The sequence below is a fragment of the Mobula hypostoma genome, chromosome 1 (assembly GCF_963921235.1).
Source record: "Mobula hypostoma chromosome 1, sMobHyp1.1, whole genome shotgun sequence".
NCBI classification, from domain to species: domain Eukaryota; kingdom Metazoa; phylum Chordata; class Chondrichthyes; order Myliobatiformes; family Myliobatidae; genus Mobula; species Mobula hypostoma.
The window spans coordinates 218,192,952-218,213,064 of NC_086097.1; the positions used below are offsets into that span (position 1 = coordinate 218,192,952).

A 20,113-nucleotide genomic window follows, 5' to 3' on the forward strand; every position below is an offset into this window, starting at 1 on the left:
GCGGCAGTGATCATAACATGATTGAGATCACCATGAAATTTGAAAAAGAGAAGCCGAAATCTGATGTGTCGGTATTTCAGTGGAGTAAAGGAAATTACAGTGGCATGAGAGAGGAACTGGCCAAAGTTGACTGGAAAGGGACACTGGCGGGAAAGACGGCAAAGCAGCAGTGGCTAGAGTTTATGCGAGATTGAGGAAGGTGCAAGACAGATATATTCCAAAAAAGATGAAATTTTTGAATGGAAAAAGGATGCAACTGTGGTTGACAAGAGAAGTCAAAGCCAAAGTTAAAGCAAAGGAGAGGGCATACAAGGAAGCAAAAAATAGTGGGAAGACAAGAGAATTGGGAAGTTTTTAAAACCTTACAAAAGGAAACCAAGAAGGTCATTAAGAGGAAAAAGATTGACTGTGAAAGGAAGCTAGCAAATAATATCAAAGAGGATACTAAAAGCTTCTTCAAGTATATAAAGAGTAAAAGACAGGTGAGAGTAGATATAGGACCGATAGAAAATGATGCTGGAGAAATCGTAATGGGAGATAAGGAGAAGGCAGAGGAACTGAACAAGTATTTTGCATCAGTCTTCACTGAGGAAGACATCAGCAGTATACCGGACACTCAAGGGTGGCAGGGAAGAGAAGTGTGCGCAATCACAATTATGATAGAGAAAGTACTCAGGAAGCTGAATAGTCTAAAGGTAAATAAATCTCCCGGACCAGATGGAATGCACCCACGTGTTCTGAAGGAAGTAGCTGTGGAGATTGCGGAGGCATTAGCGATGATCTTTCAAAAGTCGATAGATTCTGGCATGGTTCTGGAGGACTGGAAGGTTGCAAATGTCACTCCGCTCTTTAAGAAGGGGGCAAGGAAGCAAAAAGGAAATTATAGACCTGTTAGCTTGACGTCGGTGGTTGGGAAGTTGTTGGAGTCGATCGTCAAGGATGAGTTTACAGAGTAACTGGAGGCATATGATAGGCAGAACTCAGCACGGATTCCTTAAAGGAAAATCCTGCCTGACAAACCTATCACAATTTTTTGAGGAAATTACCAGTAGGCTAGACAAGGGAGATGCAGTGGATGTTGTATATTTGGATTTTCAGAAGGCCTTTGACAAGGTGTCACACATGAGGCTACTTAACAAGATAAGAGCCCATGGAACTACGGGAAAGTTACATACGTGGATAGAGCGTTGGCTGATTGGCAGGAAACAGAGAGTGGGAATAAAGGGATCCTGTTGTGGTTGGCTGCCGGTTACCAGTGGTGTTCCACAGGGGTCCGTGTTGGGGCCGCTTCTTTTTACATTGTACATCAACGATTTGGATTATGGAATAGATGGCTTTGTGGCTAAGTTTGCTGAGTCCTCGTACAGGTTACCCTTAAAGTTAACCTCCAGGTTGAGTCAGCAGTGAAGAAAGCAAATGCAGTGTTGGCATTCATTTCTAGAGGAATAGAGTATAGGAGCAGGGATGTGATGTTGAGGCTCTATAAGGCGCTGGTGAGACCTCACTTGGAGTACTGTGGGCAGTTTCGGTCTCCTTATTTAAGAAAGGATGTGCTGACGTTGGAGAGGGTACAGAGAATATTCACTAGAATGATTCTGGGAATGAGAGGGTTAACATATAAGGGACGTTTGTCCGCTCTTGGACTGTATTCCTTGGAGTTTAGAAGAATGAGGGGAGACCTCATAGAAACATTTCGAATGTTGAAAGGCATGGACAGAGTGGATGTGGCAAAGTTGTTTCCCATGATGGGGGAGTCTAGTACGAGAGGGCATGACTTAAGGATTGAAGGGCACCCATTCAGAACAGAAATACGAAGAAATTTTTTTAGTCAGAGGGTGGTGAATCCATGGAATTTGTTGCCACGGGCAGCAGTGGAGGCCAAGTCATTGGGTGTATTTAAGACAGAGATTGATAGATACCTGAGTAGCCAGGTCATCAAAGGTTATGGTGAGAAGGCGGGGGAGTGGGACTAAATGGGAGAATGAATCAGCTCATGATAAAATGGAGGAGCAGACTCGATGGGCCGAATGTCTTATGGAAGTACTAAAAGGAACTGGATAAATAAATGGAAATGAAAAATCTGAACACCTCTAAGGAAATCACAAGAGAGTGAGACAAGAAAGCCTTTCCAAAGAACCAGGACAGACAAATTAGTCTACTGCCTATGATGTATCATTCAACATTACTAGCTCATTTTATTAATTTTCCATGCATATTCTTATCTTTTAACAAAAATAGGATTCTTTATTCTAAAGACTTTTCACATCACTATCAGAAATATTTCTTCTATAAAAATTCTTCTATAAAACAACAATTCCACTCAGAAAAATAGAAATTTAATGTAAGACCACTGAAATATGATTCAAGATTTATTTTTCTGAATCTTTCTTGGGGTTGTTTTAGCTGCTTACCGTATCTAATCGTTCTTCTTGATGTAGAAATTGGGCAATATCATCAGGTGTCGTGCCAAGCATTCCTTGCTCCTGGAGATACTGTATTCCTCTTTTTGGTTTTTTATTAAATCTGAATAAATAATAAACAACTATATCAAAACTTAGGCCTATATTTGGCTGACTCCATGATTATTAAAATGTATTTCAAACTTATGAACTAATCAATTTTAAAACGTTATCCAAATATGAAACGAAACACAAGTATTTCCTTTGATGAGGAAGCATAACTTTATGTATTAGCAGTAGAATACATTCCAAGTAGATAAATTGCTGCAGAAGTGAGACTGATGTTCACCATACAACTTGAAAATATTTGAATACATCTACAAGAATGAGAATCAGGTTTAATATCACTGTCATATGTCATGAAATTTGTTGTTTTGTGGCAGCAGAATAGTGCAATACATAAATTTAAAAAGTAACACTATATATACATATATACACATACATAATTAATTAGTGCAAAAAGAAAGCAAAAAAATAGTGAGGCACTGTACATGGGGGAGTGGTGGGGGGAGGTTCATTGCCTATCCTGAAATCTGATAAATCTGATGGTGGAGGGGAAGAAACTGTTCTTAAAATATTGAGTGTGCACCTTCAGGCTTCTGTACCTCCTTCCTGATGGCAGCAATGAAAAATACAGCATGCCCTGGGTGATAGGGTCCTTAATAACGTATCCCACTTCTTGAGGCATCGCCTTTTGAAGGTGTCCTGGATGCTGGGGAGGCTGGTGCTCATGATGGAGCTGGCAGAGCTTACAGCTTTCCGCAGCTTTTTCCCATCCATAGCAAACAGTGATGCAACCAATTAGAATGCTCTCCACAGTGAATCTACTGAAATTTGCAAGTGTCTTTGGTACCAACTCTCCTCACACTCTTAATGAAATATACCTGCTGTCATGCCTTCTTTGCAATTGTATCAATATGATGGGCCCAGGATAGAGATGGTGACATGCAATAACCTGAAATTGCTCACGCTTTCCATTTCTGATCCAATGCGGACTGGTGTGTGCTCCCTTGCTTCTTGAAGACCACAATCAATTCCTTGGTCTTACTAATGTTGAGTGCAAGGCTGTCATTGCAACACCACCCTGAACAATGTGAAGTTAGGAACACTGGGAGGCTTCAAAGTGGAAGTTATTCGAGTTCCAATGGTCAGCATCTTGAGAGGCAGCCTAAATACTATGAATGTATACATCATTCATGACTGGTTGGGAACACATGGCTGTAATGACATTGCTCACTCCTGTGCCCAGCACCAGTGGCAGTTGAGCTTTCTTCAGTTTATCAGGAGTTGCCATCCTCACTGCCTTTCAGACTGTTTCTACCCAGTCTGACCTTTCGCATGTCAGTTGCAAAGCATGGTCAACAATTTCCCGTGGCATCAGCTGTGCTGGGTATAAATATAGACCAAAAACAGAACTTCTGGCCATTCCTGATATTCATCTACATCTCAGAGGCATAGATGATGTCGAACCAAAGGACCATTCAGATGGTGCTTTGGTCAAATGAGACCTGACTGTGTCTGGAATCAGGGACAGATGACCATCTTTTCCCCAGAACAGCCTTCTTGGCATGAGTTTCAGATCCCCATCTACATCCACCTCTGGGATACTACAATGGTAAGACAATGGAACACTGAACTCATGGATACAAGTCTATCTAACTACAACACTTGGGAAAGGTTGATGACAAAGTCAACTTTGCAATTCATTTTAAAATAGTTGGGATTCCTTATTCATTTGGCATTTACTTCCAACTCTATCAATAACCTTTAAAATTTTACTTTGACCAGAGATGAACTGTGAAAATGTCACTCTTCATAGCAAAGCTATTTCAGCTTTTGGATATACCAATTTTAAATTCATTCATAACATCTTTCAAATTTCTCATGTTATTATACCTAATTGTACAAAATGCATAAATAAAACAGTTCTCAAAAGGAATCAACAATGTATTCTGACTTGTAACAGACTTACAGGTCAATCCCTTGTTCTATAATTTCCTTTTGCTGTTTCAAAACTTCATACTGTTCCGGGTTGTCTGCACCAGAAGTCTGTGTACTATAGCTGCCAATGCCTGATGATGCTGTGGAATCCAAGGAATTGATACTCCCATATCGATTTATTGTGTCAGGATACTTGCTTTCATTGTTGTCTTGCTCTGAAGATTTTTCTTGGCCTATAGCCAAAAAGGATTGAGAAAAAGATTGCAAAAGACACTTAGAATATACACCCTCCTTAAAATATACAAGCATAGTGAATCATTGTTTCACAAAATATTTTTGATTTATTCCACAAACTAGGCAGATTATTATAGGTAGCTTGATTTTTTTTTTCTGACTTTTGTCACAATTACCACCTTACTGCAAAGGACACTGCAAAATGGTGCCTTTAAGTAAATCATTCAATTTGGGACGTGTCTAGATATCTTGAAATTTATAACAGAAAAATAAATTCATGTTTAAAATTAAGCAATTTTTTTTGTGTTAGTGCTGGAACTTTTAAGTTTTAAATTTCAGCTAGCAGTCTAACATATGAAGAATCTGAGTTTTATGCAACTCAAGTTGGCTCCTAACAAGGTTCTTTCACAAGAACAATACAAACTAAGTAAGTGATTAGCGCATTAATAGAAAAATAAACCTAACTATTTCACAGTGTGCATCTATCTTTAAAGTAGAAACATGTCGCAATATCAAATAGTAAAGTTTATTTCTGTCAGAGCAAGCATGTGAAGAACAATGAAGAGAAAACAAAGTTCAATATTTAAGTATTGGAAAAAATACTGATATGGTGGAAAATCTGTAAATTAACTTCTTTCTATTTGGTACAATGCAATGGGTTGGTCCTTGAAAACTACAAGTGCTTGGATACAAAAAAAAGAGAAAACACTGCAATATATCCCTGTGGTTTATCATTTGAATTTCACAAGATGAGCTAATATACAGCTACAGCTAATAATTGCACAAACTAAAAACCAACTAAAATCTACACTTGAATCTATCAACTTGTAAAATACTAATCCTATTAAAGAAATTCAAACTAATAAATTACTACAATATTACATACCTGCCCTTCCTGATTAAGATAGCCATTAAGAAATAGCAGAAAGTTTTAACTAAGCATGAATGTCTCAATGGCAAATTTTTATTGCAGTTAATTGAAATTGCACAAATTGATCTAGATCTAGAAGAGTCAATAATGAAACCTTAAATATGGGACAAAATACAGAACAAACTATATTGTGAGAAACTATCTTTTGTTTTCATAATGGGTGAGATTATGTATTCAGGACTCTATAGATTTTACAATCTTAGTGATTATATTTCCGAATTTTGCTTTTGCTTGCTTTTATGTTGAAATTCATAGTTCTCCATTTCTCTTTTTTTGTATCTGGTTAATCTTATTCCACCTTTCTCTGTTATTCCTTCCACTTACAAGATTCCACTTACCATAGGACATGTCATTTGCAATTCCAGGAAAAGAGAATACTGAATAAAACCCAACTATTGCAAATTTTACCAAGTACTTTGTTTCAACAAAATCTGGCCTGGTTGCGTTGCTCTTCCCAGGTTATATGATGCAGGTGGTCAGGATGCCATGTAATGTTGCTGAGATAAATTGTTGGGATATCAATTGACTGATTAAAGGTAAGCAAGCAGCCTAATGAATTGCATAAAAGAGCAGAAACATTGAGGAGCAACACAGAAAAAAATGCTGGAGGAATTCAGCAGGTCAGGCAGCATCTATGGAAATGAATAAATAGCTGAAGTGTCCGGCAGAGACCCTTCTTCAGGACTGGGAAGGAAGGAAGAAAATGCCAGAATAAAAAGGTGGGGGGGGGGGGGAGGAGGGAAGCAGGACCAGCTGGAAGGTGATAGGTGAAGCCAGGTGGGTGGGAAGGTAAAGGAGGGAAGGAGAGTAGGCCAATGGAGAAGGGGAAGGAAGAGGGACACCAGGGGTAGGTGATAGGCAGTTGAGAAGAGTAAGAGGCCAGAGTGGGGAATAGTGAAAGAGGTAAGGGGGGGGGCAAAAAAATTACCGGCAGGAGAATGTGAGGGTTGTATATGGTGACTTATATGTACATAGATAATAAATTTACTTGTAGCTTTGAAATCATTGTTCAGGCCATCAGGATGGAGGCTACCTAGATGGAATATGAGGTGTTGCTCTTCCACTCTGAGAGAGGCCTCTGGTCATGGACCAACATGTCGGAACAGGAATGGGGATTGGAATTAGAATGGTTGGCCAAAAGTTAATTCCACTTTTGGTGGATGGAACAGAGGTTCTCAACAAAGTAGTCCCTCAATTTACATCAGGTCTCACCAATGTAGAGACCTGATTGGCAGGTCCGGATACAGATAACTCCAACAGATTCTTGGGTGAAGTGTTGCATCACCTGGAAGGACTGTTTGAGGTGAGGGAGGAGGTGAATGGGCAGGTGTAGAATTTCTGTCACTTGCAGGGATACGTGCCAGGAGGATAATTAGTGGGGAGGGATGAATGGACAAGGGAATCAGAGGAGCAATCCCTATGGAAAGCAGAGAGTGGAGGGTAATGATGTGTTTGATGGTAGGATCCCAAAACAGATGGCAGAATTTACAGAGAATGATGTGTTGGATGCGGAGGATCATGGGGTCACAGGAACTCCATCCCTTCTAAGAGTGGTGGGAAGATGGGGTGAGTGTGGATGTCTGGGAAATAGGAGATGTGGGTATAGGCAGCATCAATAGTGGAGGAAGGAAAACCCTGTTTCTTGAAGAAGGATACTTCACACTTATCTGGGTGGAACACCATCTGCCACTTCTCAGGCCAGTTCTGCATCCTATAGGTGTCCTGCTGTAACCTCTGACAACCCTCCAGACTATCCGAACTTTTGTGTCCTTATTTTTTGTACCATCAAGTTTGTGCTGCAAGTTCATTCAAATTTTAAAATACAATAAATGTTACCAGACAAAAGAGGAATGCAAAAAAAAAAATCCTACCAAGACTGGTCTGCGAGTTTGGATTCACATATAGATCCTTACTCCATTCCACCATACACTTCAAAATTGAAACCAAACACTCCAAGCCCTTCTTCCGAAGACTGAGTTCCTTTAAAAGAAATTGGATGGTAATCAGATTTGAATAGCAGGTAAACTACAATTCTACACTTTAAATCTATTATTAGTTTATGAGAAAAGGAAATACCTCCATGTCCCATGCATCTCACTTACAAGGAATATAATTAAAATCACAACATATATCCCTTTTGCCCATGCCTCAGGGACATAGAATTTATGAGATAAGTATTTCCAATAAAGTAAATAATACATCTCCCACTTTTTTCCCTAAGTAAACTGCCAAACAATCAAACTGATGGGATCTCATCCCAAAAAATAAAATAAATCGAACATCCAAAATATGCTTAGTCTTGAACTGGATGCAAGTCCCAGATTTCCAATTCTTTGGAGCAGACATTGAATCCACAACCTTCTGACTTGTTGAAGATTCTATCAACCATGTCACAGATGATACTTCCTTCAAAGCAGCAAAAACATCCATTTTTATTTCTTATATTACAACACTAACGGTACTTCAAAAGTAACTAAACGGTTTTAAAGTTCTCAATGATATCCAAAGGTGCTGAAGGCAGGTACAAATGCCAAGTTTCTCTCTTTTCCTTCAATAATGTCGGAGAGGTTAGCAATACAGGTCCAAGCCAGATATGTGCTAACTAGAATGATGAAAAAAATCCTTTCACTTGACAAAAAGAACCACACCTTTCAAGGTGGCTGTCAAGTTCAGACATCCTTGCATATACATTAGATACAAACTATCCCAAATGAGATATCACAAGAGTGCAGAGCCAATTCTTATATCCTACATATTGCCATGCAATTGTAATCAATTTCTTTGTACATTTCTATTACCTGAACAGGGGTCATTCCCAGCTCATGACCAGCTCGTCCTTGGGCTATTTTAGATAAGTCATTAACCAATCTTTCGAAGATGTTTGCAGCATTTAAGTCACAATCATAATTTACATAAATGTCCACCACACTTTGAGCATCTGCAAATTTAATTGATATAAATTTACAAGATTAGAGAGTTCATGTTAAATTTCTTAACATCAAAGACCTGAAAAGTGTAATTAAAAATCTTACCTGCACATATTCTGGTCAGAGTTTGAATTACCATCCATTTATGATCAAATGAACTTGTAGAAGTTTCCAATATATAAAGAAATATTTCTCTGAAGAATACCTAAATCAAAACATGTAATGAAAATGTCAATATGCTGCAATTTTGACAACAAATAAAATGCCAGTTAAATTTTTTAATGACTTTCATATACTTAGCAACAATAATATTTAAGCTAAAGATGTGAAAATAACCTCAAAGTATTTACATAGTACATGCAAGCCTGGATCCTCTATACATAAACTAGTCTTCGTTTCAACAGCAGGGAGGGAGAGGGAGGAGGAAAGAAAATTAGTTGGTCTTGGCCATTTTTATTTACATAACACAAGCCATTTTTGCTGTCATTTGGTTGAGGTCTCTTAAGTCCATAAGACATCGGAGCAAAACTGCTGATCCCCCTTGTGGGCTCAAGCACAAGCTGCTCCAAAAAGCTACCACAGAGGCTCCACAAATTCTCTCTCTTGGAATCCAGCATCAATTTGATTTTCCCAATCCATCTACATATTGAGATTCCCCATGACTAATGTGACATTGCCTTTTTGACATGCCTTTTCTATGTCCCGTTGTAATTTGTAGCCCACATCCTGGGTACTGTTTGGAAGCCTGTAAATAACTCCCATCAGGGTCTTTTTAACCCTTGTAGTTTCTTAACTCTACCCAAAAGGATTCTCCATCTTCCAATCCTATGTCACCTCTTCTACAGATCAGATTTCATTATTTACCAGCAGAGCCACTCCTCCTTCCCTGCCTACCTGTCTGTCCTTTCGATAAATTGCGTATCCTCCCAACTACAATTGTCTTTCAGCCATGACTATGTGATACCCACAATGGTATACCTGCTAATCTCTGAAGGCACAAGATCATCTATCTTGTTTTGTAGACTGTGTGTATTCAAATATAACACCTCCAGTCCTGTATCTGTCACCCTTTTTAATTCTGCCCCTTTGACACTGCACGCCATCTCACTGACTGCAATTTTGCTCTATCAACTGCTTGTCCTTCCTGACAGTCTCACTATACACTACATCTGCTTGTAAATCAACATCCCTATCCTCAGCCCTATCACTCCATTCCGCATCCCCCTGCCAAATTAGTTTAACCTCCCCAACAGCTCTAGCAAACCTGCTTGCAAGACATTGGTTTCCCTCAGGTTCAGGTGCTGCCTGTCTCCTTTGTACAACTCATACTTTCCCCAGAAGAGATCTCAATGATCCAGAAATCTAAAACCTTGTCACCTGCACCAGTTCCTCAACCATGCACTCATCTGTCAAATTATCCTATTCTTGCCCTCTCTGACACATGGCACATGCAGCAATCCAGAGATTGTTGCCCTGGAGGTCCTGCTTTTTAGCTTGCTACCTAGCTCTCCAAATTTTCTTTTTAGGATCTCCTCTCGTCCTTCCAATATCATTGCTACCAATATGTACCAAGACATCTGGCTGCTCTGCCTTCCCCTTTGGAATGTCAATCTGGGACATCTTTGACCTTGGCACCATAGAGGCTACATACCATCTGGGTCTCCCTATCGTGTCCAGACTCTCTTATCTACTCCACTAACTACAGAATCTCCTATCACGTTTGCATTCCTCCTCTGTTCATTTCCCTTCTGGGCCACAGTGTCAGAGACACGGTTACTGCAGCTTGCCTTAGCAGGAAGCCCCCCCGCCCCCCCCCCATCTAACAGTATCCAAAATGAGGGGGAATTTATTGAGAGGAACAGCTACAGGGGTACTCTGTACTGGCTGCCTACTTCCCTTCCCTCTCCTGACAGTCACCCATTCACTGGTCTCCTGCAACCCAAGAGTAACCATCTCCCTGTAGCTCCAATCTATCATCATCCCAGTTTCCCTTATGGGCCGTAGGTCATCGAGTTGCAGTTCCAGTTCTTTAACACGTTCTCTGAGGACCCAAATTCAGTGCACCTGGTACAGATGTGGTTATCCAGGACGCTGGAGGTCTCCCAGGATTTCCACATCCCACACACAGAACAAAACACAGCCCATGGAGTCATTCTTACTGCCTTACTTGTACCATAACAGATAAAGAATGAGCAAGAAGCTCATTCTTAACTGTGCTAGGTATGCAATTGGGTTGTGCAAGAAAGAACAAAAACATCCATGAAAGAGATGTTAATATTTGTGTTCAATACCCAGTCAAAATTCAATGAATCAAATGATTCCAATCTCTTTGATGTCAAAATAGACTAAAGATTTAATTACATCATACATTCATTCTTCACAGCCACCAGGCACAGGTTTGCCTAGGTATTTTTTGTTCATAAAGATATTATTAAACATTATAGAAGTCCAGAATTAATATTTTACCTCAATCTGCATTTTCAGGTGAGTTTTGAAGTTTGACAAAAGAGTGAGGAAGATGGAAAGTGACAACTCAAATACTTCCGGTACAGAAGACACACCATTTTTTGACAAGGCTACACAAAGATATTGCTTAATTGCATTGATGAACATCTCATTTGTTCGAAAGATTGGTCCGGCATTTTGTAAAATTGATAGAAGTAACTGTAGTGAAAGGATCTTTGACCTCAATTCATGAGACCTAAAAGGGAAAAAAGTAAAACTGAGATTTAGAAAATCTTCTGAAAAGCAAAGAATGAAAACAAAAATCCCTTCAATTTGTATTAATTGGCAGATTTGATAAATCAAACTTTTCATTGTTAACTTCCTTTTGAAAAAACAATTTAAATGCCATTCATAAATGAGATGAAAGTTGAGGTTTGGAGATATGTTCCAAAATAAAATAACACTGTAAAGGACTAACTTGTTTACAGTAAATACAATTCAATCCTTTCTTCATAGAAAATCCTGTGGTTACATGCTCAAACTTATGATTGGTACCACTTTAGATTTTATTTACTTATTTTCACATGCTATTCCTCTCTTCAGTTTCGATGTTGATCATAACAAAAGATGATTTATACCAATTCATGCTTACTGTATCCAGGTGATATGTTGGCAATTGGAGACTCTATCGGATCCATCCCTTTGGGATCTATATGCGACCTAAAAGCTTGACGTGCTGAGTGTTTTCAGCATTTTTATTCCACTTATATGGAAACAGTATCAGAAAGGGGAACAGTTTTCCAGGGAATGGTTATGAAAGGGGTGGGTGGAGCTTAGGAGGACAATGGCACCTAACGGCGACTTCTTTGCTTGCATCTTTGGAAACAGCTCTATTTCTATTTTTAATATCTCTATTTTTCTCTTTCAGGGTTCTTTTGAAGATCCTGACCTGGAGTTATGCTGACTTCAGTTCTTCCCGGGAACGGGACCGCTCTCGAGGTCTCTCAAATGGCTGCTATTTGAAATGCCAAGTATGCAGCCTGGAAGACTTGTGCGCCTTCAGGGTCCCAGAATTTCGTGGCTCTGGAGGCGGGTGGACTTGAGGTCAGTGCCTCCGCAGGAAATCAGTGTGTAGTGGGAGACAAAGGATCAAATGCAGCTAGAAGGCTGCTGGCTATGTGCCCAGAGACTGGAGTTCTTTAGGCACAGAGCTTGGAGAAAGCGACACAACAGAGTTTTAACATCGTAAATCAGCGAGTTGTTTCCTCTTGCAGTGAAATGGGGACATCTCTTTCTCCTTTATTAGGGGGAGGGGGAAGAGAGAGACAGAGACAGAGAGAGAGAGAGAGAGAGAGAGAACGAGAGAGAGATATCTCTCTCTGTCTTGTGGTATGTTGAAATATCAGGTGAATGAGTACCTTTGGGGTACTGCAAGTCTGTGTCTTTATTGATGCTTTGCTGCACGCTTGAGTGTTCAGGGGGGCGATGTTTTTTTTTGCTGGAGGTGTGGGATGGGGGAATTGTTGCTTTTCTGCTGCTTATGCACGGGTAGGGGGGAGCTCGGGGGCTTTGGGGTTCTAACATTCTTTGGTGACTCCTCCGTTTTCATGGATGGTTGCGAAGAAAAAGAATTTCAGGATGTATATTATATACATCTCTCTGACATTAAATGTACCTTTGAAACCTTTGAATGCCCCTTTCAGAGAATAAAAGCTCAAAATAATGGCTTAGCCCTGATAGTCAGTCCTATATTACCAAGCTGAACAACAGTCATTTTTGCCTAAATTTCAGTGTGCCCAGGAAAATGTAAAACAATGCAGCTAATACCAATTGACCTGTCATATTTAAGCAGTTATTTATTAGACCATCTTAGTCCTGTGTCTAAATTTACTTCAAATATTCATGCACCTAGAAAACATGGCAGGAAGCAATGGAGATACTCAAACCTGGAAAGCTCAACAAAAACTCACAAAGAAGGTCAAGAGGCTATAATCACTCTTGTCCACAAACTATAATCTGTTGAATATAACACCTTTGGGAAAATTAAGCTTTTTGTTGAGCCATAAATCCTCAAAGTAGTAATAGGATTTTGGGCAAAAACAATGACAGTGAACAGACTTTGGGCATGTACACGATACATCAAGCCTGGTTTCCAGAAGCATGACTACTATAGGTCATCACTAGGGTTAAAACCTAGACTGAACACATTCGGCAGATGCAAGAAATTTTGTGTTGCTGGGTTAAAACTCAAAGATCAGTTCTTGCTCGCAAATCACTACAACTTGTATGGATGACACAAAGCAAAAAGAAGTTGTGTCTACTTCAGGATCTGACTAAGCTCAACCTGGTTCCTCAACACTGACTGCCATGAGACTTATCACCTTGACATGGAGCGGAACTTACCCTGGCCACACAAGTAGCCACCTTGGAGTCCAACTGGAACAAGTACCTAGAGATCATGGAAGAATATTTCAGGAAGTAGAAGCTTAAATCAAATACCCAAAAAACAACTACTGCTTTTCATCTTGAGAACAAAAGGACCAAACACACCCTAAAGGGAATGGTGACCCACTCTGAATGACACTGAAACAACATCAGCCTTCACAAACCAGCAAGTAAAACATAAATACATTGGTTGGCTAAACACTGCTTCACCAGTAAGAGCTTCCACAAGTCAGGCAACAGATTCTGGGTGATACTTTTACTATTTGCTAACAAGTACTAGCTTCTGTATCTCTATCTTTAAGAAACTTTAAATGGCACTACTGAACATGAATGAGGACTTGCACATCTTACTAATTATAAGAGTATAAATGTGAAATCAGATTCAGATTTAGGAGTTTTGAAAGAATTCCAAGAAGAAACTGCTAAGCATAATGAAGAATTATACTATAACTGGGTGCCTATTATGTTAAGACAAAGAAGACTTAGACGTTTGATTCTATTGAATCTTCTTGTACAGTATGTGTAGGTGATTATTTTCTGATCAAAAAATGCAATACGAGTAACTGAGAAAGTATACTTATGAAGGTCAAATTGATATAAAATTCAACTGTTAAAATTAGTTGAAAATATATTACAAACGCAAGCCATTTCCATGCTCTGCACTTACTTTGGATCAGGGGGACCATCAGAAAGTGGTTTCATGGAGAGCTTACATAATGATCTGAAGACCAAAAAAGCATCTTTCTGTAGAATATGAGAGAACTTAGCACTAGAAGGACCTCCTGGGGTGATTCCGCATTCCTACAAATAAAGCCAAATCATTATAGTATTATATCATTTATTCAGCAAAGCTTTTTTGCTCCAAAACTTCATAAATATATTAGAATATTTGAGAAGACAGAGAAATATTGTACTTAACCTTCAAACATTTTATATTTTATTTAAACAAATTACATGACTGACTGTTAGAAATTATCTATGAAATATAACAAAACTAAGACATTCTTGTATGGACTTAAGCACCATGAGATTATTTCCTTTCATGTGAGATCAGTAACAAATTAAGAGAAACTAATCTTCATTTCATATAAGTCAAGCAAAGGATAAACAATTCATCTAGCTATTATGAACATTATGGAGCAGTTGCCACTTGCAACATATTATCTGGAGGTTAGCCAAGCAATCACTGTATGTTAATATATTTAAGTTAGCAATGTTTAATTCACCTCTGTCCATTCCAAAGTAGATAAAATATTAACCATCTCTGAATTTCGCAAATATTCTGCAAAATGCTTTACAATATACTTCATGAAACAGATATATTGATCTTTGTACAATTTTCATATTTTAGAGAAGATAAAACTGAGTAAATAACCAATGCTTAGATATCCAATGTTAAATAAAATGGGGTCTCCTCATTTACAGACTGATGCTTGCTTTGATAAATTGTATATTCATTTGCCAGTGGTGAGGATTCCACATAGATATGATAGGTTCAATTTAGTAATAGGAAGTTGCATGGGTGGGTTCTCTGTTCGATTATTGAATTGCTACAGTGTTTATCTAACCATTCACTCACAGATAATTTAAAGTCGGCTTAAAAAGACGAACCAGGTTGTGGTCTAAAAATCAGAAACAATAATGCAGGAAACTTGATGTTGACTGATCTAGCCCTACTCCCTATCTTTTATACATATCATTATGTTTAGAACAAAACCCTGCAAATATTTAAGGACCTGGATAGAGTGGATGTTTCCTATAGTGAGTGAATCTCAGAACCAGAGGACAACCTTAGGATATAGGGACATCCATTTAGAATAGAGATGAAGAGGAATTTACTTAACCAGAGGGTAGTGAATTTGGGGAATTCATTGCCACAGATGGCTGTGGAGGCCAAGTCATTTAAAGCAGAGGTTGATAGGTTCACAGTTAGTCAGGGTGTCAAAGGTTACGGGGAGAAGGCAGGAAAATGGGGCTGAGAGGGATAATAAAACAGCCATGATGGAATGAAAGAGCAGAACTGATGGGTCAAATGGCCCAGTTCTGCTCCAATGTCTTATGGTCTTATTTGAGAGTTCTTTATGAGAATTGATGTGCAATTTGAGAAGCATATGTAATGAATTTTAAAAACGCAAACAACAGGAATTCTGCAGATGCTGGAAATTCAAGCAACACACATCAAAGTTGCTGGTGAATGCAGCAGGACAGGCAGCATCTATAGGGAGAGGTACAGTCGATGTTTTGGGCCGAGACCCTTCGTCAGGACTAACTGAAAGAGGAGCTAGCAAGAGATTTGAAAGTGGGAGGGGGAGATCTACTGAATATTCATAATATTCCTTCCATGTCAGGGATATCTTTTTTTTTTGTATACAAGTAAGGAGACCAAAACTGTACACTACCCCTGATGCAGTCTCACCAAGATCCAATACAAATGCATACAATATGATTTTTTTGCAAAAGGAAGACCCACCTCATGCAAGTGTGGATCTAATAGATATGGGTAGCTCAGCTTGCCAATGAACTCCAAAGATTTGAGAGTCAATCTGTACTGAAAATTAATATGTTTTAAAATTTGAGGGTCAAGTCTGGTAGAGCTGGGAGTGCTGAGCAAGGCTGCTCTCCCATCAAAGCTGTTTCTGTGATCTCCACTCATACACTGTTTTTTGTTCATTTGCAACTTATAAACAGTATGGGTTAAGAAATGTTCTTAGGATCGGAATGCTGTACAAACCTGGGGATTCTCTGAATTTAGTTTTAATTTGATTAGATTAAATTCCTTGGTGTTATTATTTCAGAGGACCTGTCCTGGACCCAGCACGTAAGTGCAATTACGAAGGAAGCATGACAGCGCCTCTACTTCCTTGGGAGTTTGCAGAGATTCGGCACGACAGCTAGAACTCCAACAAACTTCTATAGATGTGTAGTGGAGAGAATACTGAATTTAACTTGAATTGACATTATTTTTTACATCTTTCATATACACGAGCAAAAATCTTTACATTATGTCTTCGTCTAAATGTGCAAAGGGCAATATATAGCAATTTATAATAAATAGTATGTAATTAATAAATAATATGACTGGCTGCTCACAGCCTGGTATGGAAATACTAATACTCTTGAAAGGAAAATCCTATAAAAAGTAGTGGATATGGTTCAGTCCATCAAGGGTAAAGCCTTCCCAACCATTGAGCATATCTACATGAAACGCCATCATCAAGGACCCCTGCCACGCAGGACATGCTTTCTTTTCACTGCTGCCATCAGGAAGATGGTGAGACTTTGGGCTTACACCACCAGGTTCACAAACAATTACTACCCTTCAACCATCAGACTCTTGAAACAAAGGGGAAAACTTCACTCAAATTGCCTCATCATTGAAATGTTCAGATAGCCAATGGGACTCATTTTCAAGGACTGTTTTGTACAGTTTGTTGTTGTCTGCACTCCGGTTGAACATCCAAGTTGAGCAGTCTTTTATTGAGAATTAATCTCAGGGTTGTATATGGTGATATATAGAGACACACACACACACACACACACACACACACACACACACACACACACACACACACACACACACATATACAGTGGCATGCAAAAGTTTGGGCACCCCTGGTCAAAATTTCTGTTACTCTGAATAGCTAAGCAAGTAAAACATGAGCTGATTTCCGAAAGGCATAATGTTAAAAGATGACACATTCCTTTAATATTTTAAGCAAGAGAACTTTTTTATTTCCATCTTTTACAGTTTCAAAATAACAAAAAAGGAAAAGGGCCCAAAGCAAAAATTTGGGCACCCTACATGGCAGTACTTAGTAACACCCCCTTTGGCAAGTATCACGGCTTCTACGTGCTTTTTGTAGCCAGCTAAGAGTCTTTCAATTCTTGTTTGGGGAATTTTCACCCATCCTTCCTTGCAGAAGGCTTCTAATTCTGTGAGATTCTTGGGTCGTCTTGCATGCACTGCTCTTTTGAGGTCTATCCACTGATTCTCGATGATGTTTAGGTCATGGGACTGTGAGGGCCATGGCAAAACCTTCAGCTTGCACATCTTGAGGTAGTCTATTGTGGATTTTGAGGTGTGTTTAGGTTCATTATCCTGTTGTGGAAGCCATCCTCTTTTCATCTTCGGCTTTTTTGCAGATGGTGTGATGTTGCTTCCAGAATTTGCTGGTATTTAATTGAATTCATTCTTCCCTCTACCAGTAAATGTTCCCCGTGCCACTGGCTACAACACAAGCCCAAAGCATGATCAATCCACCCCTGTGCTTAACAGTTAGAGAGGGGTTCTTTTCATGAAATTCTGCACCCTTTTTTCTCCAAACATACCTTTTCTCATTGTGGCCAAAAAGTTCTATTTTAACTTCAGCAGTCCACAGGACTTGTTTCCAAAACGCATCAGGCTTGTTTAGATGTTCCTTTGAACCTTTTGAATAGAATTTTTGGCTGCAATGAGCAAAGGTATGTTTGGAGAAAAAAGGGTGCAGAATTGCTACCAATGCCCACATGATAGTGAGGCTAGAACTAGGAAGATTATACAGTTCAATAAATGGCTAAAGAATTGGCGTAGAAGGGAAGGCATAAGATTTATTTTAGATCATTGGGCTCTCTTCCAGGGAAGGTGAGATGTGCACAGAAGGGACAGTTAGCACCTGAACAGGAGGGAGTCTAATATCCTAACAGGAAGGTTTGTTAATGCTGCATGGTGCGGTTTAAGCTAGAATTTCAGGGGGATGGGAACCAGAGTGCCAGAACAGTTTGCGGAGAGGTGGGGACAGATGTTGGTAAGACATCAGACAAATTTAGGAACCAAAAGGTTGAGCATGGTGTGACAAAATGAGATAGGGTGAATACAGGACTGAAGGTGTTGTATCTGCATGTACTCAGTATACGGAATAACATAGATGAACTTGCAGCACACTTGCAGATTGGCAGGTATGATGTCATAGCCATCATGGAATCGTGGCTGAAAGATTATAGCTGGGAGCTTAGGATACAGGTTGTATCGAAAGGATAGGCAGGAAGGGGTGGCGTTGTTCTGTTAGTGAAAAATGAAATCAAATCATACCAAGAGGTGACATAGGATCGGAAGGTGTTGACTCATTGTAAGTAGAGCTAAGGATCAGCTTCCAATCCTATGTCACCTCTTTGTATGATTTGATTTCATCATTCACCAAAAGAGCAACACCACCCCTTCCTGCCTATCCTTTCAATACAACGTGTATCCTTGGATATTAAGCTCCCAGATACCCAAACAGTAGAAAGGATGTGGCCTAAAAATTACTATGGGAGATAGATGGGGTGTCAAAAGGTCAATGCTAAAATAGTCATAAGGGACTTCAATATGCAGATAAGATTGGGAAAATCAGGTTGGTGCTAGATTACAAGAGGGGGAATTTCTAGAGTGCCTACGAGATGGCTTTTTAGAGCAGCTCATAGATGAGCTATTCTGAATTAGGTGTTGTGCAATGAACCAGAACTGATTGGAGAGTTTAAAGTAAAAGAACCCTTAGGGGAAAGTGATCATAATATGATCAAATTCACCATGAAATTTGAGAAGGAGAAGCTAAAGTCAGATGTATCAGTATTACAGAGAAGTAAGGGGAATTACAGATGCACGAGAGAGGAGTTAGTCAGAATTGAATGGAAAAGGACACTGGCAGAGATGATGACAGAGCAGCAATGGTTGGAATTTCTGGAAGCAATTCAGAAGGCATGGGATATATATATATACCCCTAAGAGTAAGAAATATTCTAATGGAAACATGACACAACCATAGCTAACAAAACAAGACAAAGCCAACATAAAAGCCAAAGAGAGGGCACATTATAGAGCAAGTATTAGAGGCAAATTGGAGAATTGGGAAGCTTTTAGTGGTTTGTCCATCGTCATCGATGAAGACCTCGACACCATTAGTCATTTTGAGACTGGGTGCGGTGTGTCCGAAGATGACTGGTCAGGCCAATTTGGGCACGGAATGTCCTGGCACATGTTGGGCAGACATGTGTAGGCACTGCAGTTGTTGCGCTGGTGGCTCTGGACTTGCGCAGCTCGTGTTTATGTTGTGCTTCAGCAATGCGCCTTGCTTTGTAAGCTTGACAGCCCTCGTGGATGAGGCCGCACCAGGTAGGGCGGTTTTGCGCCTAAAAGACACTTAGAAGCTTTTAAAAACCAACAGAAAACTTAAAAAAAAAGTCATTAAGGTAATGGCGGAATAGGAAAGTAAGCTAGCCAATAATATTAAAGAGGATACCAAAAGCTTTAGATACATAAAGTGTAAAAGAGAGGTGAGAGTCGATATCGAACCGCTGGAAAATGATGTTGGAGAGGTAGTAATGGGGGACAATGAAACAGCAGACAAACTGAATAAGTATTTTGCATCAGTCTTCACTGTGGAAGACACTAGCAGTTTAGTAAAAATTCCAGGTGTCAGGGGGCCATGAAGTGTGCGACGTTACCATAACTAGAGAGAAAGTTCTTGGGAAATTGAAAGGGCTGAAGGTATACAAGGCTCCTGCACCAGAGGGTGTACATCCAGAGTCTGAAAGACTTGGCTGAAGAGATCGTGGAGACATTCATAATGATCTTTCAAGAATTACTAGATTCTGGATTGGTTCCAGAAGAGCAGAAAATTGCAAACATCACTCCATTCTTCAAGGAGGGAGAGGAACTAAAGAAAGGAAACTATAGACTAGTTAGTATGATCTCAGTGGTTGGGAAGATGTTGGAG

General features: G+C 39.5%; 1 protein-coding gene across 3 annotated transcripts in view; it reads right to left on the minus strand.

The window, feature by feature from the left end:
• The window catches only part of arfgef1 (ADP-ribosylation factor guanine nucleotide-exchange factor 1 (brefeldin A-inhibited)), a 211,658-nt gene that overhangs the window by 86,766 nt on the left and 104,779 nt on the right, over nucleotides 1-20,113 (minus strand). For all 3 annotated transcript variants that reach the window (XM_063064730.1, XM_063064749.1, XM_063064740.1), the window contains 7 exons: nucleotides 14,050-14,183; nucleotides 10,959-11,193; nucleotides 8,598-8,697; nucleotides 8,364-8,503; nucleotides 7,437-7,545; nucleotides 4,432-4,633; nucleotides 2,412-2,523 (listed from right to left, as the gene is read on the minus strand). In XM_063064730.1, the coding sequence (XP_062920800.1) occupies nucleotides 2,412-2,523; nucleotides 4,432-4,633; nucleotides 7,437-7,545; nucleotides 8,364-8,503; nucleotides 8,598-8,697; nucleotides 10,959-11,193; nucleotides 14,050-14,183 (1,032 nt within the window). The remainder of the gene's footprint in view (nucleotides 1-2,411; nucleotides 2,524-4,431; nucleotides 4,634-7,436; nucleotides 7,546-8,363; nucleotides 8,504-8,597; nucleotides 8,698-10,958; nucleotides 11,194-14,049; nucleotides 14,184-20,113) is intronic.